Below are 26031 nucleotides of genomic sequence, written 5' to 3' on the forward strand. Positions count from 1 at the left end.
CTGGTTATCTGAGGCAAAGTTTGCAAATATACCAGCATGACCAGGCCCTGAGATCAAACCACCTGTGACTGCTCAGGGTCCTCGCTTCCTTAAGGCCAGCATAGGTGGCAGAGCATTCACAGTGAAAACTGCGAAACTCTGGAAAGCTATGCCCCCTTTACCTTCGCAAGATGGAGTCAGAACAGGGCTTTAGGAAGGCACTAACAACTTGGCTCTTTAACCTGCTTTAGATTGACCCACTTGTTAACCTCAAATCTGCAATCTAGCGCCGGGGCACCTCTGTGAAGTAGCCGTGCACTCTACAAACTAAATTTATTGTTATTACTCCGGAATTCTGAATGGCCCTTGTTAGAAATGGGGGTCTCTAGTTGGCAGAGTTAGATACCTTTGTCCAAATAGGGACCCTTACTTCTAGTCAGGGTAAGGGGATGTACACTTCAGATAACCCTTGCTCACCCCCTTGGTAGCTTGACACAAGCAGACAGGTTTATCCCAAAGGCAATAAGTAAAGTATTTGTACCAACACTCACAGTAACACAGTGATAACACCACAAATGGACACCCCACCGGTTTAGAAAAATAAAGCATCTTTATCTAAACTTTACAAGACCAAAATGACAAAAATCCAACATACAAGTATTAAGAAAAATGACTTTCAAAAGGTTTTAGCAACCAAGTCCATAGAAAACTATGGATGTGTAATTTCTTGCAAAGTACTTGTTGTTGTGACAAAATTCATGAAGCCAAACAGCCGCAGCGATGAGAAGCGTCGTAAAGCAAAGAGATGCGTCGTTCCGGAGACCTTCGTGGATGCGATGTGACAGTTCCGCTGTACACAGGGGAGCAATGCGTCGGGTCCGGTCTGTAGGGGGAAGCGATGCATCGATTCTGAGATGACTCCGATCTGCGGGTGATGCGTGGGGGAAAACTTGCCACACAGGGGCGATGCATGGAAATGCGGGATGAGTCGGCGAACGATGCAGCGGCAGCAAGGCGCTGCCTCGACTTTTTCAGCTGCGATCCCTCGATGCGTTGATTCTTGCTGCGGTGACAAGTGCTGCATTGGTTTCGGCACCAGCGCGCCGATGCAGGGAGATTCTTCTCGCACCATGGCGTAGCGTTGCAAAAACTGTCACAAAAACAGCGATGCATTGATTTCCTTGTCGTTGGGCTGCTTTTCAAGCTCCCAACGGCAGAAACAACCTCCAGAGGCCCAAGACTCACAGGCACCTCTTGGCAGGTCAGAACTCCCAGCAAGGAAGTTCAGGGGAGCTGGGGGTGAAGTCTTTGTGTTCCTGAGACTTCAAAACAGGAGGCAAGCTCTACTCAAGCCCTTGGAGACTTTCCTCAAGCAGGGGCTACAGCACACAGCAAATTCCTTCTCCTTTCCTTGGCAGAAAACAGTAGCTGCAGGCCAACCCCAGACACACAGTAAGGGCAGTACTTCCCCCTCAGTTTCTCCAGCTCTTCTCCTTAGCAAAGGTTCCTCTTGATTCTAGAAGTAGTCTAAAGTTCAGGGGTTTTAGGTCTAATACTTATACCCCAAAATGTCTTTGTCCTCTTTGTGCAAGGGTCTCTGAGCCCAGTCCAAACCAGTTCTGTCCTCTCTGGAGTAGCTGCCCAGCAGGAGGTGGATACAGCATTGTTTAAGGCAGACAGGCCCTACTCAGGTGCAAGGGAAATCTTCTCCCACCACTCTAAATTCAGACCGGGCCTACTAAGGTGCTAGTGAGAACTCCTTCCCCTACTCTGAATGCAGCCCAGGTCTACTCAGCCCAGCCCTGACTCATTCAGGAAAGGCAGGACACACATCAACACCCCCGGTGGCTGTCTGAGAGAATGCACTTCCCCAGCCCCCGTCACTCCAAAACCAGACAGTCAATACACAATGTAAAAACCATCTTTAGTAAAAGATGTGTTATTAAATTCTAAGTTCAGAGAGCCTAAATGTTATTTGTCCATCTTATCCTATGTGATGATATGCTTGTAAAATGTTACAGAGTATTCCCCATTCTGTCCTATGGGGCAAGATAGCCTTTCAATACTAGAGTTCTCCTGCCGGCAAAACCTGGAAATTCCAGGTAAACAGGGGTGGGGGTTCTCCAAGGGAGGTAGGGTGGGGGTAAGGGGGGAGGAAGTAGGGGCACAGGGGAGGGAGCAGAGGGATAAAATAAAAATAAAAGAAATCCTCATTAGAACACTAGCCCTATTATGTTTTTGGATGTGTGTCATCTATAGCTGCAGGTTCATGGCTTGTTATGTGCAGGATGGAAGGGGGGTAGGAACTTGGTTCCGTTAGGCTGTTATAATGACAATACAATGCTTGTCATGGAATATAAATGGCCTCAGAGTTAGAGGTAGAAGAGAAAGAATTTTGCAATACTTAAAGGATTCACCTGCACAAATAATTATTCTGCAAGAAACCCACCTTACTAAAAAGGAACTTACGGAAATATGTGGAAAACTTAGGTGGGTGGAACACTGTCTTTGTTCAGGTCAGCCATTCAATGTTAGGGGGGTTGCTATATTGATAAAGAAATCAGCCAATGTCATAGTTAAAGAAACTAAGACAGATTTTAGTGGCAGATGGATCATAGCAAGGATCTTAGTGGATAACATCTCGTTTACCATAGTCGGATACTACGGTCCTAATCAAGACGACCCCAGCGTATTAAAAACCATTTTCTCGCATTTATTGGAAGTTTCAGATAAACTGATCCTTGCTGGAGATTTTAATATAGTACTGAACCCGAAATGGGATAAATCACCAAATTGTAGAGCTAACATCCCATCCAAATCAAGAGCCTTCTTAAAAACTATGATGAAACAAAATGCTCTAACTGATATCTGGAGAGAGAGGTCTGGCTCCAAATTAGGAGTGTCTTTTTATAATAAAAAATACAGACACAAATCTAGGACAGATTATATCTTAATCAGTAATGATTTAAGAGGAAACATCAAACAAATTGACTACCTAACACCTCACCTTTCAGACCACGCAGCTGTTTGGATGGAATGGGAGCTAATAAAGAAATCTCAACAAAGAGTTTGGTCCTTTGATCGAACGACTCTTCTAGAATCAGAGTACATCACTTTTTTATTACAAGAGATTAAGTCTTTTTTAGAGATAAATATCGACTCTGCTGATATCGCAGTTGTGTGGGATACTTTAAAAGCTTTCCTGAGAGGGCTGGTTATAAACAGAACCTCATATAAAAACAGGAAATACAGGGAAGAGATTACACATTTAGAAGATCAAATGAAAGAGCTAGAAAAGGTCATAAACCATGAGGATGATCAGGCGTTAATCCAAGACTCTATAGATAAATTAGAGTCCCTCAAAATATCTTTAGAAGGTATAGTTCAGGCAAGGATCTCCAGCAGGTGGGAGGTGAGTAAATTAGCACATTTTGAATATGGTGAGGGGGCTGGAAGACTATTAGCTTGGAAGGCTAAAACAGATAGAGTTCGAAATCTGATCAAGGAAATACAAGACTTAGACTCTAACTTAATTACCAATGAAGATAAAATTGGAGAGGTATTTCATACGTACTTTGAGGGACTTTATAATGAAGATAATCATATAGATGAAACTGCTGCAACAGACTGGTTAAGTCTAATTCATCTGCCAGTCTTAGATGCCCTAAAAAGGCAAAATTTAGAAGCAGAAATCTCGCAGCAGGAAGTTAGGAAGGCTCTTTCTGCATGTAAAACTGGTAAAGCAGCAGGGCCGGATGGCCTGCCGGTGGAAGTTTACAAATCAGTCGGAGATGCTTTAATCCCATATATGACTACACTTTTTAATAAAGTCCTTTTAGAAGGGGTTAAACCACCTTCCTCATGGGGAGAAGCAAACATTACCCTAATTTTAAAACCAGGCAAATCTCCCATAGAGTGTGGGTCATATAGACCCATTTCGCTCCTTAACTCGGACTATAAGGTTTTTACTAGAATCCTTGCAGATAGACTAGGAGCTGTGGCTGGAGATCTCCTTAATTTAGATCAGAAGGGTTTCCTGAAGGGCAGAAATCTCTTTGATCTCACTCACGATCTGATAGGAGCAATCGATTTTTCATCCAGCTATGCGTTCCCTTTGGCGGCCATGACCCTTGATGCAACAAAAGCTTTTGACAGGGTAAATTGGAAGTATCTTTCTGCGGTTTTAGAGAAATTTAATTTTGGTCCGAAGTTCTGTCGAACTATAAAACTCCTATATAGGGATCCATCAGCAAGGTTGGTTGTGAATGGTAATTTGACAAAACCTTTTAGCATTAGAAGAGGAACTCGACAGGGCTGTCCTCTCTCTCCCCTTCTTTTTGATCTATATATAGAGCCATTTGCTCAGAATATAAGAGAGGAGCAAAGTATAACACCATTTAAGTGCGGGTCTTGGGAGAGAAAGGTAGCCCTGTACGCAGATGACATTTTAATTCTGTCATCAGATCTGGATACATCATTCCCTCAAGTAATCAGGCTAGCAGGGGAATTTGGCAGAGTGTCAGGCTATGAAGTCAATGTGGGAAAAACAGAAATTATGACGTGGAACCTGCCGAGGAGCCCTTTCCAAACTAAAGATCACATGAGGTACTTGGGGGTCAAAATTGTCTCTAACATCGAGGAGATAGCAAAGGTGAATCTTTTAAATATTTTCAGAGAGAGTCAAAATCAAATGAAGTCTTGGGCTCATCTCCCCCTAACAATCTTGGGTAGAGTAAATATGATAAAAATGGTTATTTTACCCAAAGTAACTTTTCTTTTTAATACCATCCCCTTACACTTTGATAAGCAAATCATTGATAAATTTCAACAGGCTATAAACTCATTTTTATGGGCCTACAAGGCAACTAGGATTTCGTGGAAAAAACTTAGACGGAGAAGAGAAAATGGTGGTCTTACACTGCCAGACATTCAGTACTATGCATGGGCATTTCAATTAACTCACTCAAGAATGCTGTTGAAACACCCAGATGATTCAGATAGGGGAAAAATGTTTAAAGCAATGTTAGACCAATCAGAGCTTTCCTCAGAAGGCTTTCTTTTTAAATTTGGAGATAAAAACATTTTCAAGAAAGTTAGGCTGAAGATTTTAAGGGGAACAGCTCAATTATGGACCAGAATAAGAACTCTAACAGGACTGGAGTATCATTCAAGACTAGCTCCGTGGTGGGCCAGCCCAGGGTCACCTAGTTGTCTTAAAGATGCGCTTGTCACCCCACTAAAAACATCTGGCCTAACAACATGGGGAGATCTATTTGAAGATGGTATTCTACAGTCTTGGGAAACTTTAAACAACAAAACTACAGATGGTCTGTCAAGATTTAAATATATACAGCTCCAAAGCTGGTCCCAAAATTACAAACAGCCAATTGGATTGGGAAATGATCTTGAAGAACTTTTGGTTAAAAAGCCAGTGGGTAAGAAGGAGGTAGCCTCTCTGTATTGGGCAATTGAGGGTGCAATAGATGGTGACTTCAGATTAGCCGGAGAACTATGGGATGAGTCAATCTCTGAAGGGGACAATATGGAATTATGGCAGATTTCATATGACATTTTGTTTTCCGTGGCGAAGCCAGCCTGGCTGAGGAGAAATCATTACTTCACAACACATAGAGCATATTTGTCCCCTGCCAGACTATCTAAGATGTCTAACTCCTCTCCGGCAAGATGCAAGAAATGCAACGAAGAAAGTGTACCGGATACACACATGTTTTGGTCCTGCCCGGAAATTGCCGATTTTTGGCAAAAAGTCTCTGCTACACTATCGTCTATTTTAGATCAGTCAATTCACATCACCCTTAGCCTAATAATTTTTGGAATTGACACTGAAATTACTGGTCATTCTAGAAGTTTTCTCTTTTTCGCAATTCTGTTGGCAAGGCGAGAAATTTGTAAAAAATGGGCAGAGGCTTCCCCCCCACACATTCAGAATGGCTTTCATCTTTATACAAAACATCGATAACAGACCTAGCTAGACTGAAAAATAACAAAAAGAAAGCAATCTGGGACTGTCTATTAAATTGGCATATAGTGCAGACAAACAACAGATTAAATAATGTTTTTCTTTTTTTTTTTTTTTTCTACTTATGTCACTGGTAAAGTTCATTTTCCTCTTTTTCTTTTCTCTTGCGTCCAATGATTAGGCCCACGGTTAAAGCTCCTAGACCAGGATGGTCAGGTCTTCCCCTCCGTATCTTTGGGTCAACAGATAAGGGTGTTTGGAGGTGGATCCTGTCCATCACTGTTCTGGTCTCTGATCTTATCAGAATGAGTAGGGAGCGTGACCACCCTTTTAAATACAATAAAAGGTTAGCAACAGGTTGGATGCGGATGTACCACTGGTAGGCCGGCGAAAGAGAAATCTTTCTAGAATTAAGAAACCTACCTCTCCATAGTGAGCAACAGTGGAAACCTGCAGAGCACCAGTTTGCTGGGGTCAGAGGCTAATGAAAAAAAAAAAAAATACTGAAAAACGAAATTGGCAGTATTTCACGATCAGGACATGTTGCACACATCAGTTCACATACTCTGCACCATGCCCAGGGGAGTACTTTGGGCCTACCATAAGAGTGTCCTATATGTAAGCAAAGAGAAGGTTAGGACCTGGCAAGTGGGTGCCAAGTCGACATGGCAGTTAGCAAACTGCACACATGCAATGCAGTGGCAGGCCTGAGAAATCTTTTTAGGGCTACTCATATGGGTGGCACAATCAGAGCTGCATGCCCACTAGTAGTATTTGATTTACCAGCCCCGGCACACCCAGTGCACTTTACTAGGGACTAATCAGTAAATCAAAATATGCCAATCAGGAGAACCAATCATAATAACGATTTACACAGAGAGCATATGCACTTTTGCACTGATTAGCAGTGGTAAAGTTCCCAGAGTCCTAAAACAACAACAACGTCAGGAAAAATATGAGGAAGAAGCAAAACGTTTGGGGAGAAGCCTGCAAAAAGGGCCACGTCCAACAGCCCTCAAGACCTGGCCGTTCGAATAAGCCTACAGGACCTGCAAGCACCTGGATAACCTATTGGGCGATTAGCTGTGCTTTATAAATCCTGCTCGATTGAAGTCTTGATCACTGTGGAATTAACAGTTAGCCTTTCATAAACAAGTAAAGCGAAGCGAACAGTTTTTTTATAGACTCTATCCAAGTATCGATGTCTTCAGGATGGTGAAACACTGACCTAGCAATTGCCCCTTCCGTCCATTCAAGGACTCAGGATTTATTTTTGTATACTTCCCACTGTGGCTCTTCGGTCACCAAATGGGTCCATACAGTTCAGTAGTGTTATGATTTTTATCATTGTTACTTGGTGGTAGCCCAATCGGAGAGGAGCATGGTATAGCGCTATTGCCTTGGTCATGACAATTTATCATAGTAGACTCTGGAAAAGGGCTTTGTCAAGCTGCTTAGTGACCATGAGTCAGCTTTGTAAACAGGACACATCACTGGATGTGTTATCCCGTCACCACAACCAGCAGTGACATTGCAGACCACCTCAATGTAAGTATGCGGGCATAGAGTAGATAAAATTGATACAATGTCTCTTACGTTTTGTTGCTGGTTTAAAATTTGTACTGTGCTTATATACGTAACCAAAAGAAGCACAAATGATAGACGGAATTTGGAATAAATCAAACATTCACCCCCAGTCAAGAGATCTTGTTTAAATCCATTGTTCTTTTGCTCACCACGCCACGCCAGTTTAGACCCTGCCATATGCAAACCATTGGCCCTGCTTCTCATGGGAACAGTCCAGCTCGAACTGCAAAGTCAGGTCCTCCCTCGACCGGAAACAAGCATCCTGGAACCGGTTTTGGGGTATCACCCCTCATCAGTCAGCTTGAATCCAGTGCACAGTGAGCCCGGGACCCACGTCTGGGCATACCCTTGGCCCTTTATATGGTTCCTCCCCAGGGTGGGCTTTCCTATGGTACATTGGCTGTGCGAAACCCTTCTAATAAATGCCTTGTCACTTTCTGTACATTCATACGGTTACTTCATTAAGAACACTTTGTCACATTCTCCAGGAACTTGCCCCGAGTTTTGCAAAGCCATCCTTTGCTTCATCACCCAACTCACCATTGCCCCCCGAACATTATAAATTCTTAGCAGATCTCAACTTCCACATGGAAGACCTTAGCGATGCCAGAACGGACTACCTAATAGAAAGCATGAACAACATCAGCCTCATCCAACTCATCATCAACCCAACACACATCGTAGGGCACACACGTGACTCCATCTTCCTCTCAAGCGAAACAATCAAGTACCACCATGCCACAGAACTCACCTGGACCGACCACTCCCTTGTCCACTTCATCACAGGGCACAACGCTACAGAAACCAAAGCCAAACCACCAAACACACCTCAGCGCAACTTGAAAATTGTCTCAGACGAGAATTGGAACAACACTCTCCATGCCAACTGACCGGACACAGCTCCAGACCTTAAACAGGTCATCAAGAACTTCACAGACTGGATCACCGACTATGTCACCCCCACCAAGCCGAACAAGATCAGAGAATCCGCAAAGTGTGTCAACTTGTTTACCCCGGAACTTCAGACCTCTCAATGAGACTGTTGTTGGCTAGAAAGAAGATGGAGTACCAGTAAGGATCCAGTGCACTCCACCACCTTCAGGACATCGATCAACCACTACCACCTCCTTCTTAAAGAAGCGAAGAAGAGTGCCGTCACATGCTGCATAGAGCTCAGCTCAAACCACAGCAATGAGCTCTTCACCATCGTTAGGGAATTCAGCAACCCTGCGTCCACTGAGATCTGTGCGACATGCTTGCTGATTTCTTCCATTAGAAGATCGCCGTCATCTACAGGGACTTTGAATCTCAGCTCTCCGCAAGTGACAGCCTCGACCTCCTTACACCCACTGACACTAACTCCGACCTCCGGCCGCTTCCTGGGACCTCCTCATCGCACAAGACACCACCTCTATAATGAAGTCGATGTACTCTGGGGTACCCAGTGATCCATGCCCCCATCTTATCTTTAACCTCAGGAGCAAGGCGATCAGCTTAGAGCTCACAAAACCACTAAACAGATCCATCGCCATGGCCTCCTTCCCGGAAGAGTGGTAACACGCAGAAGTGAAACCCCTCGTGAAAAAACCTTCAGCAGACCTAGAGCAGCTAAAGATTTCCTGATTGATACCCCTGCTCTCGTTCCCGGCCAAAGTCTTCGAGAGGTCGATCAAGAGGCAGCTGACCAGACACCTGGAGCACAACAACCTCCTGAACTCCTCCCAGTTTGGCTTCCAAGCCAATCAAAGCACAGAGTCCGCCCTCATAGCAGCCATAGATGACATCAGAGCCCTCCTGGACGTCAGTGAGACTGCAGCCCTCCCCTTCCTTGATCTCTCAGCTGCCTTCAACATGGTCTCCCACCAAATCCTGATCGACAAGCTCCACCACATCGGAATCCAAGGAAATGCCCTCAAATGGATCACCTCCTACCTCACCAGAAAAACTCAGACTCCCGCCCTACTCCTCAACCCAAGGACATCTGTAGCACCTCACAAGGATACTCCATTAGCCCCCCTTCTCCCACACTTACATGAGACCGCCTAGCCAACATTGTCAGTTTGCATGGGCTGAAGGTCATCTACACCGACTAGACCCACCTCACTACCTCCAGAGACAAGTTACATAGGTGCACGGCCAACATCACCGACTGGATGAAGCACAACTGCCTAAAACTGAACACGGACAAGACAGAAGTCTTCATCTTCAGTAACCACACATCTCCTTGAAGCAACGCATGGTTGTCAGCAGAACCTGACTTCTTCCACTCCCCTACCACCCATGCCTGTGACTCCAGCATTGTCCTGGACAACAAGCTCTCTATGAAGAGGCAAATCAACATGATCTCCGCCATCTGTTTCCTCACAATGCACTGCAAGATCTTTTGATGGCTCCCCGCCAGACACCCGCATTCCGCCTCCCTCTTCCTAGCTTAAACTCCCAGAGTCTAAGGCACCAGGAACGGAGGTCGCTCTTACTCCCACCTGGCTGCAAAGACCTGGAATTAACTCCCCTGCACCGGAGGTCTGCCTCATCAATGAATCTGGAAAGGTCAAGAGCTGCTGTTCAACTGATCGGCCACTCAGGACAACAACTCCTCACCCAGCGCCTTGAGAACCTCATAGATTATTTGCCGCGCTTAATACCCATTGATTGAGTCTGTAGATTCATATAGATTTTTCTCAGTGGGGACTTTGATGTTGTTTTAACTCTCCCTTGCTAATAATTGCCTTGCAGTCTTCTGAGTGGACTTTTGATGTTGCGTTAGCTCTGCATTCATGAATTCATGGTCACATTCAATACATGTATAGAGTTTCTCTCCTGTGTGAACCTTCTGATATATTACATTTTGTTTTGTAATCGATACCTTGTCACATTCTATTCATTAATAGGGTTTCTCCCTAGTGTGGATTTGTATATGCTGCATTAGCTTATTCTTCCTGTGGAAGACTTTATTAAACTCTGTACATACATTGGATTTCTTGCCATGTAGATTTTCGGATGTCGCTTACGTTTTCCATTTATTTTGAATGCTTTGTGGTATTCAGTACATACATATGTGTTCTCCCCGGTGTTAACTTCCTGATCTTGTATTACATTTTGCTTTGTAATAAATCCCTTGTTACATTCTATAAATTCATGTGGTTTCTCCCCAGTGTGGACGCTGATATTGCTTTAATTCTCCCTTTATAATAAATACCGTGTCACATGCGGTGCAGTTGAATTGTCACCCTCCATTTGGAATAAATGCTATGTCACATTATGTACAATTATATGGTTTCTTTCATGTGTGAACATTCTGATGTATTTTTAAACTTTGATTTGTAATACCTGCTAAGTCACATTCAGTACAGCCATATCGTTTATCACCAGTGTGGAATTTCTGATGTAGTATTTATTTTTGCATAGTAATAAATGTCTTAAATTATGCACATTCATAGGGTTTCTCTCCTACATGGACTATCTGATGTTGCATAAGATGCATCTTTCTAATAAATGCCTTCTCACTTCAGTGCAGTTGAATGGTCTTTCTCCGGTGGGGATTTTCTAACGTTCCTTCACCTCTCCATTGATTATAAATGCTTTGTCACATCTATACATTGATATGGGTTCTCCCCAGTTTGGACCTTTTGATGTCGCTTCAGCTGTCGATTGTTTATAAATGCTTTGCCACATTCTGTGCATTGATATGGTTTCTCCCCAGTGTGGAATTTCAGATGTTGTTTTAGCTGTCCAATTGTTATAAATGCTTTGTCACATTCTGTACATTTATATGGTTTCTCCCCAGTGTGGTATTTCAGATGTTGATTTAGCTGTCCAACTGTTATAAATGCTTTGTCACATTCTGTACATTTATATGGTTTCTCCCCAGAGTGGAATTTCAGATGTTGTTTTAGCGGTCTAATTATTATAAATGCTTCGTCACAATCTGTACATTTATATGGTCTCTCTCCAGTGTGGATTTTCTGATGTAGCGTTAGCGATCCATTTCTTATAAATGCTTTGTCACACTCTGTACATTGATATGGTTTCTCCCCAGTGTGGAATTTCTGATGTTCCATTAGATGGGACTTTCTAATAAATGCTTTTTCACACTCTGTACATTGATATGGTTTCTCCCCAGTGTGGATTTTATGATGTCGCTTTAGCTGTACAATTGTTATAAATGCTTTTTCACATTCTGTACATTGATAAGATCTCTCCCCAGTGTGGACTTTCTGATGTTCCATTAGATGTGACTTTCTAATGAATGCTTTGTCACATTCTGTACATTTATATGGTTTCTCCCCAGTGTGGATTTTCTGATGGAGCTTTAGCTTTTCATTTATTATAAATGCTTTGTCACACTCTGTACATTGATATGGTTTCTCCCCTGTGTGGATTTTCTGATGTAGCTTTAGCTCAACATTTCTTTTAAATGATTTGTCACATTCTGTACATTGATATGGTTTTTCCCTAGTGTGGATTTTCTGATGTCGTGTTAGCTCCCCATTTGATTTAAATGATTTGTCACATTCTGTACATTGATAAGATCTCTCTCCAGTGTGGATTTTCTGATGTTGCTTTAGTTCTCCACGTGTTATAAATGCCTTATTACATTCTGTACATTTATATGGTTTCTCCCCAGTGTGGATTTTGTGATGTCGTTTTAGATCTTTATTTGTTATAAATGATTTGTCACATTCTGTACATTTATATGGTTTCTCCCCAGTGTGGATTTTCTGATGTCGCTTTAGCTCTCCATTTGTTGCAAATGCTTTGTCACATTCTGTACATTTATATGGCTTCTCCCCAGTGTGGATTTTCTGATGACGCTTTAGCTCTCCATTTGTTACAAATGCTTTGTCACATTCTGAACATTTATATGGTTTCTCCCCAGTGTGGATTTTCTGATGTCGCTTTAGCCGTACAATTGTTATAAATGCTGTTTCACATTCTGAACATTTATATGGTTTCTCCCCAGTGTGGACTTTCTGATGTTCCATTAGATATAACTTTCTAATGAATGCTTTGTCACATTCTGTACATTTATATGGTTTCTCCCCAGTGTGGATTTTCTGATGGAGCTTTAGCTCTCCATTTGTTGCAAATGCTTTGTCACATTCTGTACATTGATATGGTTTCTCCCCAGTGTGGACTTTCTGATGTTCCATTAGATGTGACTTTCTAATGAATGCTTTGTCACATTCTGTACATGTATATGGTTTCTCCCCAGTGTGGATTTTCTGATGTTGCTTTAGCTCTCCATTTGTTGCAAATGCTTTGTCACATTCTGTACATTTATATGGTTTCTCCCCAGTGTGGATTTTCTGATGTCGCTTTAGCTCTCCATTTGTTGCAAATGCTTTGTCACACTCTGTACATTTATATGGTTTCTCCGCTATGTGGACACTCTGATGGTGTATTAGGTCTTTCATTGCAAAGAAAACTTTTCCACAGTCAGTCCATCGATATGGTTATTCTCCAGTATGATTTTCTGATGTTGCACTTGCTCTTTCTCTCCCTAATAAATGTGTTGTCACTTTCTAGATATTCATATGGTTTCTCTTCTGTGTGTTCTCTCTGATCCAGGTTAGCTCTACTTTCGTAGCGAGAACCTTATCAGACTTGCTTCAGTATATCAGTGTGTTATTTCGTCAATGTATATCAGGTGATCCCTAAGAGCCCAGTACAAACCACATTGGGCAGTTTGGGTTTTCTGCTTTAGAAAACGACCTTGGCGAGGCATTAGCCTTCAAGGGAAGAAATTTCGAGGTGTACTGTTTTTACATCACTTCCCAAACAAGTGATGTTTAATGCTTTCACCTTTTTTGTTCATTACTGCATTTATTTCACCTGTTGGAAAAAAATATTAACAAAACACAGGATAAGCTTAAATGGTAGGGCATCACGAAAATCTTTTGGCATTTAATGAGACATTTAATTGACCACATAGACAAGTGCACTGAAGAAATTCTAGATTACACTTTCAATGTAAAGATGCAATAGAGTGGTTTTGACGTGCACCGGTATATCTTTCAATCCCAACACTAACTCAAGACTACCAAAGGGAGTTATCATTCCTTTGTATGTGGTCAGTGTACTACCCTCTGAAGGGTAAGAGTGGGCCCCTTCCTCCCATCTGCCCAGAAAGACCCATTGGGATGCATATGGATGCAGATACGTGCTAAATCAAATCCAACCCTTGCAGTATCTGTGGCTCTCTAGAAGGAATACACAAAGGGGTCGGTCACCTAACCCAGACGTGTACTAGAGACAGGCTGTAAGGCACAAAGAGCAGTACAAGCAGAGCAAAGACCACTTTCTAAAAGTAGCTTTTCTAAAATAATAATGTTAAATCCGACTTTACCAGTAAAGGGGATTTCTCATTACCATTGCAAAGATATAAAACATGAAAAGGATACTCCTTTCCAATCAGGAATTACAGCTTAAAGGTATTCTAAGGAATTCCCAGTTCTAGCCAATGAGAGGAGTAGGCCTTACAGCAGTGAAAAAGTAAATGTAGCTGTTTGCCACTACCAGGACATATAAAACATAGAAGTATAGCGTCCTGCCCTTTGGGTTACCAAGGGCCTTGCTTAGGGGTGACTTATGTAATAAAAGGGGAGTTTTAGGCTTGGCAAGTAGCTTTAAGTGCCAAGTCGATGTGGCAGTAAACTTCACACACAGGCACTGCAGTGGCAGGCCTGAGACATGATTTCAGGCTGCACATGTGGGTGGCACGGTCAGTGCTGCAGCCCACTAGTAGCAATAATTAGCAGGCCCTGGGCACATGTAGTGCACTTTACTAGGGACTTATAAGCAAATTAAATATGCCAACTGAGTATGAGCCCATGTTGCCATGTTTAGGGGAGAGAGCACAAACACGTTAGCACTGATTAGCAGTAGTAACAGGTGCAGAGTCCTAAAGCCAGCAAAAACGAGCACAGATAATGGAGGGAGGCAGGTAAAAGGTTGGGGAAAGACCACCCTAAGGCTGTCAGGTTTAACAGAGCCTTTTCCAGTGAATGGACCACACAACAAAGAGCATCACAATAACGGCCGTAAATATAATCAATTGCTGAAAGGGAGTCCTTTATACTATCAGAGCCCGTGATAGGACCCGGACAATATTCTGAGCATCTTTCACATAGTGTAACTCCAGAGATCAGAGGCTCAGACCAGAGCTACACAAGAAAAAGCAGGTTTACAACCACAACAAACACACATTGGCAAATCCAAGAAGTCTCACCTTTTAGACATATAGGCTTTCCCAATGCTGCACAACATCAAGAAAGAACAAGCATTTGCAATGCAATAGGTCTCGCATTTTTTTTAGAGTAGGAGCTATAAGTGTAAATATAAATATGTTTTACTTATGCTTTTAGTCGTGGATGGATATGATGGCAATTATGTGTTTTACAATTAATTTATAAGCAAGCGTATTGATTGTGTTTCTGGTGTATGGGCCTTACTGTGATACAGTTTAAAGCAATCCTGGATTTGTTTTAGCAAATGAATACTATGCAGTCATTAAGGACACAACAAGAATGCTTTATTACATAAAGGGAAATGCTGGGTATAGACATATTGAAGCCAAGAGAATAAGAGTCACCTGATTATTTTATTTGTGGGTATTTAATAACGTTAAGCAGTATGATGATGCTAATTTTACCTGGTCTTTAACACCCTGTTGGGTGGCTGCTATGAATCTGGTGCGATTATCCCTAGAGGTCCATAACAAGCAGAATAAAGAGAAAATTCCAGGTTGTAACTAGTAGGTTTGTGCACAGACTAATGAAACATAGCCAGAGGTTGTAATGATAGGATGAACATGGAGACAGACTGGGGACGCACTGGATACATAGGCATGGGGAGCAGAGGGCTACAGTGAGACAATGTGAGCTGAAGCAGACACAGGAATGACAGGTTATGAAGGCAGAGATACATAAACCAAAGGGGGCGCATTTGGGGGGTGGACAAACATTGGAGCACGGGGTATCAACAAGGCATAAGGTAAGAAGAGGAGGATGAACACCCGTCAAGGCACAGATAATGGGGGTGCAAGCAATGGATACACAGTGGGAGCGAAGACGACTGGTGAGAGCTAGCATATTGCAGGGAGGCAGGGATACAGTGAGCACATACAACTGCGGAAATACCAAAGTGATGTATCTCTGCGTGAACCCATTAGGAGGTAGCAAAGAAGTGTCCCGAATTTTTATTCTCATCGTCCTAAATTTAAACCAATACCAGTTGGCCACCCTAGGTGATAGAGATGCATAGAGCGCCTTGGTGGACCTAGGAGAGGGGGCAAAGACTAGTGCCTAAGAGGAGGGAAAGGCAAGGCAAGCAGAGTGCTTTAGGTGAAGGAGACAAAGAAAGTGCTCCGGGGAGAAGGGGCAGTGAAGATTGCTTCAAAGGAAGGACATTGTAAAAGAAAAACCCAGCGCTGGTGAATCGCATTCTCAATTACATGGAGTCATCATGTAAACCTACCTGGTCAGTAAAGCCTTTGAGGGTGGAGCCATGTCAGGATTTCACAATATCCACCTGAATCCTATTTACATTCGTTAATGAAAATAGGAACCAGAATGGGTGTGTAGTCTGGCACTCGTCAACCTGCGTTGAGTGACCCTAATTTATAAACAGTTAGAAAGCATTATCACTATGCTTCCACAAGAAGAGCAGGCATCTTTCTGATGCTAATAATCATATCCAAAATTAAACTCACTTTTTTTTTTTTTAAATGCTTTAGCTAGGAAGGCATGTGTTATTGATATGTATTGAATGACTAGATTATTGCCTTATTAAAAATACAAGCATTTTGAGAAGGCAAGCTGCCTGCCGAGAGTGCTGGTTCTTCCTTCCTCCTCAAGTGTCACACATGGCTTGCCACTAATAGAAAAGTACCTGACTCCTGGAACTGGAAGGGATTTAGCGTATGACAACTCTACAGAGGGTTCATTTTACAAAGTTGAGTGTTTAACAAACCAGTGAGGTATAAGAGCCCACTTCGGAGAATGGCAAAAGACACACAATTGATGGACGGAATGCAGAACAAATCAAAACATTCACCCCCAGTCAAGAGATCTGGGTTAAATCCATCACTCTTTTGCTTACCATGCCACCCCAGTTTAGACCTGGCCATATGCATATCAGTCTTGACCCTGTGCCTCATGGGAACAGTCCAGACCGAACTGCCAAGCCAGGTCCTCCCTGGACCGGAACCAAGCATCCTAGGAGCGGTTTCGGGTTTTCACCCATCTTCAGCCAGGATAGCTTGATTCCAGTGGCACAGTGAGCCCAGGACCCAGATCTCTTGACTGGGGGTCAGTGTTCTGATTTGTTCTGCATTCCGTCCATCAATTGTGTATTTTGCACTTCAGAGAATGGAGCATACTTCAGAGGTCAAAAGGTTTGAACGCCAGTGGGGCTGACTAAGGCCCTCATTTCAAAGGTCATGCAAATTTGGCTGTGATAGTACTGCTTATATATCAAAAGGGGGGATGTAGAAGCGTACTGGGGCCCCACTCAGCTTCCGGATATATATCACTAAATCAAAAAGGAGTGGAGCCAAGAGGCTTCGAAGGATCTGGCACAAATATGTAGAAGACCCTCAACAGCCATTATCCGCCATTGGTATGTTTGTTGCCATTGGCGTAATCTTGGCTGATAGCATCATCATCGGGTCTTTTGTTGGCCTCCACCAGGAGGAGATCCTCTAAAACTGGTTAGGATCTAGTTTGTGCAGAATAGAAAATGTAAAATGACCTTTTTATCATGAGGTACATTTTATTTAAAAAAAATTATAGGGTAAGATTAAAAACGGTGGATGTGAAATATGGGACGTGCAATGTGTCCTTCACATCACTTTGTCAACATGTTTCAGCCTGCATGCACCCTTGCCGGTTGGATGGCTTTCGTCAGGACCTTATTGGGGAGAAAAACAAATCCCCCTTTAAATGTCTTAATCACGTCAGGCTGAGTACTATCCCCTGGGCTTGGTGATACCACTGGTTCTATTCAATCCGGTATCAACATTCAGTAATGGGGAGACCGCATAGTAAGTTAGCGTCTGCATCACAAGAGTGCAGCCAACGCCTCTCTCCAACAACCCTATGGGGAACTCCTAAAAATCTTAAGAGCAGAGGAGAAATGTTTCCTTCGTACCAAAACAAATTTGATACCGCAGGGTGCAGTATTTAATGGAGTGATATTGGGATGTATGAACGGGATAACTTGTAAATAGCACACGTTTACCACTATTCTGAATTCCTCAGTCTCGGAGCGCGGGCAACGTGTCAATTCAAAGTCTAAACTAGGAATTCAACTGTTTGAGAATAACACTTATTTTACAAAAGATAATTACATTCTATGCACATTATACACTATAGATATGTGAGTAAACTCAGCATCTGTTTTCTTTTAGCTAACCATAATTCACATTAGCCAAATCCACAGAAGTCCGTGCCGTAAAATAAAGATTTCATGAGAATTTGTATGCTTGTGGGAGAATGTACGTCCATCATATGATTGAGAATTAAAGACGTCATGTTTGTTTTTTATCCTCAGAGGGACAGATTAAGGAATGAGTAAGGGCGTAATCACACAACGACAGCTAATGGAACATTTTTTAAAGCATAAGAACAGGCGGAAAACGGTCTGTAAATTCAAACATATGTTGTGCTGAGGTTTTTTTTCTGCAATAGAAAAAGCCACATCTGCGCGTGCATTCAAAAGGGGACCATTTTTAGAAAGTCCCCAAGGTTTTTCAAATTAAGCACAAAAAACACATGGATTGTGTTTCAATGCCACCCTGCATTTAATCTCGCCATTTCTCCCGTGCATTTTATACCACGGGAAATCAAATTTTTGGGGAACAGGGCTTGGTATTTTCACACTTGACTGCCCAAGCCAGTCAGGCTTTTAACAGCCATTCACGGCTTCCAGATAACTGCACGGCTCAGGGGAGTGGGATGCTAGCACATCCCTGCCTTTGACAGGCTGGGAATGGAGAGGGGACCCTGTGCCTAGAGCCCTGGGCCCCAAACAGCAGGCAGACAGAACGCACAAAATATACTCATCTGCTGTCCATCGGTCCTGCAGGAGCAGCTGATGTCTAGATGTCTCATCGACCTGCCACCAGCTCACTGGGGTGTTGGAGCAAGGTTCATCCCTGCCATAGCTCTCTGGCAGAGACTCATTCAATGTTTACTCACAAGGTTCCTTCCCTGCTGTAGCTCTCTGGCCGAGACTCATTCAATGTTTACTCACTAGGTTCCTTCCCTGCTGTAGCTCTCGAGCAGAGACTCATTCAATGTTTACTCACGCTCCTCCTTGAAGCCACATGTGTAGCGCTCACAGGGTTTGCACAACTCTGCCGTTATCCCAGCTGAAGCGGCGGTGCTGCTCAAATTAAACAAGCATTTGCAATGCAATGGGAAGCCGCCTTTACAACGAGGTAAATAAATCGCATGCATTTGCCCCGCATTTTTTTAGCGTTCATTTTTTACCACGGTTATACATTTACATTGAATTCCAATACCACAAATTTAAGGTAAGTAGGCGGGTGTGGGCGGTCTAAATATAAAAACAATGCGTGGTATTGGAATGAGATGAAAATGCATAATCGCGGTAAAAATAATGCATGCAATACTCCGCGTGGGAGTAGCGTACATCCAATATGTACTCCGAGTGGGAGTAGGGTACATCCAATATGTGCTCCGAGTGGGAGTAGGGTACACCCAATATGTGCTCCGAGTGGGAGTAGGGTACACCCAATATGTGCTCTGAGTAGGGTACACCGATATGTGCTCCGAGTGGGAGTAGGGTACACCGATATGTGCTCCGAGTGGGAGTAGGGTACACCCAATATGTGCTCCGAGTGAGAGTAGGGTACACCCAATATGTGCTCAGAGTGGGAGTAGGGTACTCTGAGCTGGAGTAGGGTCACCCATCACCCTCAGGTCCCTCACAACCTACAGTGTTAAGCACTCTGACAGTCACACGAGTTGCTTGATGATCAAATGAACGCTGCTCTGATGCTGAATGATAAAACCAACCCCAACATTAAAGCCATGTTGTTAAACATTTCATTTACGATCAGCGTTTAACAATCCAATGTACCTTGCTCTTTATTTTTACTGTACAGTATTTCTATAGGTGCCGTGCATTTCTAAGCTAATGTCTATGTAAACACACCAATGTGTTATATTCCAGGGACACTGTCCCTAACTTCACCACGTGGTATACCAGGGACCACAATTTTTGGGGGCTCTGGCGGCCACCTTTCCATTTCAGCCCAAGTACCCAACAGGAGTGGCAGTCTGAGCAGTGATATTTTTTTTTAATTAAATTGTTCCTAGACATCTAAGTAAGATTGGTAATGTTACTGTTTAATAATACACTTGTCCTGTACTCAGAGCTAGGCGCGCTACTAGCACCGGATTAGAAACAAGGTCCTGGATAGCAGGGTTAAAAACAAGCATTTGCAATGCAATCGGTCTCGCCTTTGGGACCTTATATGTATTTAGATATGCAGCACATTAGCCTGGGTGCTGAAACATCTACTGTTCTTTAACATGGAGGGAAAGTAAGCAACAAACTGCGTGAAAACAGGTATGGGAACACATGGAGTGAAATATTGCCTTTCAGCGGGAAATGGCATAGTCCAAAAGCTCTTTTTTTAATATAAAATCAGGGCCTTCTGTGGTCATACCATTGAAAATACCGGATTTGAAAAAATTATTTTTGTCTACGGGTGCTCGTGGAAGACAAGTTCTATGGGCTGGAATCTAGAGAATGCTAAAGTGATTCTGGTATTTTACTGACCTCTGCTGGTCGATTTCTATCAAGAAAGGTAAATAAGAGGCAGGATGGACACAGACACCAGATGGTGCCTATATATCCAAGGCTTGGAGTCTCAATGTCCAGCCTGCTGAGTCCGAAGTACATTGCTCGGCCACATTTCTTCCACCACATTCCCGTAGGCTGCTATTTACTGAACTACAACTCAGACTGGGCGGTTGTTTATTAGATAAGATTTACAAGCCCTGATTCTATTTGAAGCTTGCATCTAAGCATCATGTATTTTCTTCCTTATGTTGCTCAAACTCCTGCCTCTAGAATTGCTTCCTTGCTGCTCGTAGAGCCTTCCTTCATTGGGTCTTGTTGAGTTAGATGTCTCGAACTTCACATGACCCTAGTGATTCCTAATTAAGAGAAGCATTATCTAAGATGTTTATTTACTTTTGGTCTTGATGAAGATAGGCGGATAATTAGAGGATGTCCACCGAAACATTTTTATTGTCCACAGTGGCATGGCAGAAGGAATGCTAAAGACACTTTCTCCGGTTTGTTGAAGACCCTCATTCTGCTACTAGGCCTGGTTTTTAATGAATGGACTATTTGGGTGTTATTGTTTGTGGGCTTCTTTTTGATGATTTAATTAATCTGTTCATTGTAATGATGTGTTTTGATTATCAATTAAAGATAATCTATTTTTCAATGTACCTTCTGGATTTTAATACAATAGTCTAAGCAACATTTTTTACAGCTTGAAAATGATTTGCATGGCTCCCACTTGGGCCACATACAGTGTTCACTGTTTTACTGTATACATTTTGACCAGGCATTCCAAAAAAGTTTGAATTAATTTAGTTGTTCTTTTTTGTAATATTAATGATCCAGCAATGAGCATAGAAACAGGTATTAATTTACAAAATTCACCTGATAATCCCAATGAGGATAAATACACAAGTAAAACCATGTTGGGATCTTGTGGTAATTTAATATTCAATTTTTTTACACAGTATTCAAAAACTGTATTCCAGAGGAGATTTAATCTAGGAGAGTGGAATATAATATGGCCCAATGCCCGCGCCACCAGCGTCACAGCTGGAACAATCTGGTGGATATTCAGGAATTATCTTCAGGTTATTTGAGTCGTCCATCAATACCTTGCTGATATTAAAACAAACCATACATCCAGATGTTATCACTTGAATTAACATGGGAAATTGATGTTTTGTAGCCCTGACGGGTGAGGTGGGTGAGGTGGATGATAATTGTTTTTGTTTTGTGAAGATTCAAACTGCACTATTTTTTTATTTTTTTTATTTTTTTTATTTTTATTTTTGTGTCCTCATTGCTACCATGGTTTTAATGCCAGGCCAGATTGAGCTACACCCAGCTGCCTCAGTTCATAAGAGAACTGGCAGGGATATATAGACGAAATAGTGGGTTCACAATATCCCTCAGCTATTGCAGTTTCAATCCTGGAAGGCAAGGAACCAGGCAATTCCCTTCTTGCAAACCACCTTGGTATGGGTGGGTGCCAGTTGAGCCCGGGCTAGGACCAGGTAGAGGCTAATCACGTGGTGCAAAAGGCAAGGGGAGCACCATAATAGGGTAATCATCGGACCCGGGGGAAAAAAAAAAAAACCCGGATAATTCAGTGTACCCATGATATCAAATACCAGAAAGCTCTCTTGCTCTGATTACCAGCTCTAGCAAGGTCCATACGTGATGTACACAAAACGGAGGCCTGCCATTCGCTGAAGGAAGGAGGGGACGAGTCCTTCCACTTCTTGCAGATTTCCCTTCTTGCCAACAGCACCGCATAGAACACCAAGTTTTTGGCTGCACTTTGAGCTCCTTCCAAAATCCCGAAGATCACAAGAGGTAAGTCAATGTTGACTTGAACACCCAATGAAATGGTTAGAGTATTGCTGATAGCTGCCCAGAATGACACTAAGCTAGGGCATTCGAGAAACATGTGGGTGTCTGATGCAGCCAGAAGACTGAACCTAGAACATGCTATTGAATTGCCCTCGGCAAATTTAGATAATCTGTGGGGAGAATAATATGCCCTATGCAGTATAAACAGATGGTTCCTGCGTAGCCATGATGGCTTCACTATGCTACATAAAAGGCCGAATGATGCTGACCAGAGTTCTTGTAAATTTGGGCCAGAGATTGAAGGGCTCCCCAGCAAGTCCGGCAGGTTAAAAACTCCATCCGTTTCCTCCATTAGGAGTCTATACCACTGTGAGGTCTCTTTTTTACCCAAGGGGTTATTAACCAGGTTATTTATCAGTCGGCTATATCCTCCAAGTGGAAACTTGTTCCTTTCGAGGGCTTGAGTTTTGTAGGCCTGAGTCCAGCTATGCATTTGAAAGTATTTAAACCTTGATAGATTAGGGCCAATCTTAGCCTGAAGCTGTTCCCATGAAAGCAACTCCCCTTCAAAAAAAAGATCTCCCCAGACCTCTAGGCCAGCGTCTCTTATAGGTGCCGCTAAAATGTCTCCAAGCCAGGCGGGGTTTCCAGGTAGCCCCCATAACGGAGCCCTATCGCAAAAATAACCTTGTTTTATAGATCTTGTGACGTCGGCCCACAATTTTGCCAATCCCTGTAAAACCCTTGATTTTTTTAATGTACTTGGGGTTGCCAAATTTGAAGAGAAAGGCCGATTGACTAACTTCTTCCCCTTCTAACATGGCTGAAAACATCAGGCCTACCCCGTAGCCTGAAGGTATTTTTAACAACATACGGGAGTGAGTTAACTGAAAGGCCCAAGCATATAATTTCAAATCCGGGGCAGCCAAGCCCCCTTTGTCCCATCGCCTCCTAAGCTTTTTCCATGAAATCCTTGCCTGTTTGTTGTTCCAAATGAATGATGTTATGTCTGACTGCAATTTAGCTAAACTGGAATAATCAAAATATAGGGGAATGGTGCAAAACAAAAAAGAAATTTTAGGAAGAATCGACATTTTAATTAAATTGACTCTCCCAATTAAGGATAGTGGAATATGAGACCATGAATGCAATAACCTACGGCATTCTTTAGCTACTGCTGTTAAGTTAACTCGAGCAATTTTATCTATATCCTTCCCAATATGAAGACCCAAATACCTCATCGAGGAGCCCGCTTGTAAATCCTTAGCTTGCCCGTCATCATTCCAGACAAGCATCTCAGTTTTGGCATCATTTATTTCGCAACCGGAAACTTGGCCAAATGAATGGGCGATCCTTAAAATCATAGGGAGTGCTGTTCCAACATCCGAAGTAAGAATAAGCACGGCGTCGGCGTATAGGGCTACTTTCCTTTCCCACCCTTTATAAGAGAAGGGCTTGATACTGACCTCCTCCCTCAGTTGTTGCGCAAAGGGTTCGATGTAAAAATCAAACAGTAGGGGGGAAAGTGGGCAGCCCTGCCGTGTCCCCCTAGTGATAGTGACTGGGTCAGATAACTCTCCATTGACCAAGAGGCGTGCTACTGGGCTATGATATAACAAGCCTAATGCCCTACGAAACCCAGCCCCCACGCCAAACTTAGCCAAAGCCCCCGACAGGTATACCCAATTGACTCTGTCGAAAGCTTTGGTCGCATCCAACGTGAGGGCGGCCATAGGGAGAGTCCGGGCCGATGCTATATCTATGGCACCTATTAAGTCCTAGGTTAGCTCGAATAGTTGTCGCCCCTTAACAAAGCCCCTTTGATCAGGGTGGAGGACCAAAGGCGCAATCTCAGCCAACCTTGATGCCAAAATTGTGGTAAAGATTTTATAATCCACATTGAGAATTGAAATTGGCCTATAGGATCCACAAGCGGTCTTTGGTTTCCCTGGTTTCAGAATAAGGGTGATTGAGGCATTATTCCAAGAGGCTGGCGGGAGCTGTCCTTCCTGTAAGATTTGATTGAAAAGAACAGTGAGGAATGGGACTAGTTCTATTTCAAGGGCTCTATAGATTTCTGCCGGCAAGCCATCAGGCCCAGCCGCCTTCCCCTTTTTACTTCTTTTAATGGCAGATCTTACCTCATCCTCAGTGATGGCCTTTTCTAAGAGTTGAGATTGCTCGACAGATAACGAAGGAAGATTGATTTCTCTCAGCCAGCCCTCAATAGAATCTATCGAGATCTCCTTATCCTCCTTGTAGATCCCCTGAAAGTAATCTCTGAAGGCACCCCTGATATCCTCATCTGAGGAGAAAGTGTTATCTACCGTTATTGCGGCAATGTTATTCCGAACCAGATCTGTTTTGGTCTTCCAGGCCAGAAGTTTCCCGGCGCCCTCGCTATATTCAAAATGGGCCAACTTACTGGCTTCCCATCTTTGTTGAAGTCGAAGATTTAATATCGAGCTCAAACTACCCTTCAAAGCCACTAGTTGACTGCGAAGAGTGGACAGATCTGATCCGGAAGCCACATAGTTGGAGTCTATATCTTGTTGTATTTGACATATCTGAGCTTCAATAGAAGTGACTTCTTCTCTATGTAGCTTCCTACGGTACGAGACTTTCCCCAAAATAACCCCTCTCCAAAAAACTTTAAACGAATCCCAAATTATTCTAGTCGTAGCTGAACCTCTATTGGAATTGAAAAAATTATGGGTTTCAGATTTAAGAGATGTGATATCCTCAAGGGATGAGAGAAGAGAGCGGTCGAAAGACCATGTGATGGAACATTTTTTAATCGGTCTAGCAAGTTCCATTACTACAGCCGCATGGTCTGACAGATGTGATGGGAGGTAACTAATAACTTTTACGGAATCTACCAGCCTCAGACTTATTAAGATGAAATCTATTCTGGACTGGTGGTGGTATTTATAGTCCTGAAAAGAAACCCCTTGTTGTAGACCCGACCTCATTCTCCAAATGTCAGCATACCCATATTGCTTCATAGCGCTTTGCAGCAGAGCCCTAGTCTTAGAAAAAACAGAGGATCGATAATTGGCCGATTTATCCAATAGGGGGTCCAGTACGACATTAAAATCACCTGCCAGGATAATGGGTTCAGGGAAGGAAAGCAAGTGTGAAAAAATAGACTCGAGAATGGAGGGGTCATCCTGATTCGGACCATAATATCCCAAGATTGTACTTTGCATACCAGACATAACAACAGACGCTATGGCCCATCTGCCACCTGGGTCGACCGCCTGTGATATCAGCCTAGCTTTAGCTCCCTTTTTAAATACAACTGAGACCCCTCTTGTATTAGTTGTTTGGGTAGTTGAAACTGCGAAGTCTATCCACCTATTTTTCTTAATAAGGGCAAGCATTTCAGCATGAGTTAAGTGTGTCTCCTGGAGCCCTATGACCTGCGCATCCAAGTCCCGCAAGTATTGCAAGATTCTATTAGCTCTGGGCTTGGTGCGGAGGCCATTTACATTCCAAGAGATATATTTTACACTACCCATACTTAAAAAGAAAAAAATTAAGAAAAGCAAAAATTTCCATTTGTTGCATTAATACTTGGCTCAATATCTGCCTGTTTCCAACCATTATAGTACTACTTCGAACAATGAGGGACATTTTGAAAATTTGCACCCTCCTACCCCCCCTCCTAACCCAGTGCTTCTCTACACCCCATCCACCCCCCCCTAGGAAAACCCTTGTGTTATCTAACCGGCAAATGATCCGGTAGATAGCACCCCTTTGACAAGCTCCCGTCGAGGAAAAACCCCACCCACCCCCCTGGGAAAAAAAAATACTCAATGGTG

The 26031-nt window shown here is 43.0% G+C and overlaps 1 protein-coding gene across 1 annotated transcript in view; it reads right to left on the bottom strand.

The window, feature by feature from the left end:
• LOC146822439 (uncharacterized) overlaps positions 1–26031 on the bottom strand; it is a 486581-nt gene that overhangs the window by 355455 nt on the left and 105095 nt on the right. The window contains exon 2 of the mRNA XM_085613550.1: positions 11173–13381. Within this exon, the coding sequence (XP_085469676.1) occupies positions 11173–12963 (1791 nt within the window). The 5' untranslated portion in view covers positions 12964–13381. The remainder of the gene's footprint in view (positions 1–11172; positions 13382–26031) is intronic.

This window comes from Triturus cristatus, chromosome 6 (genome assembly GCF_964204655.1).
Source record: "Triturus cristatus chromosome 6, aTriCri1.1, whole genome shotgun sequence".
In the NCBI taxonomy this organism is placed as follows: Eukaryota; Metazoa; Chordata; class Amphibia; order Caudata; family Salamandridae; genus Triturus; species Triturus cristatus.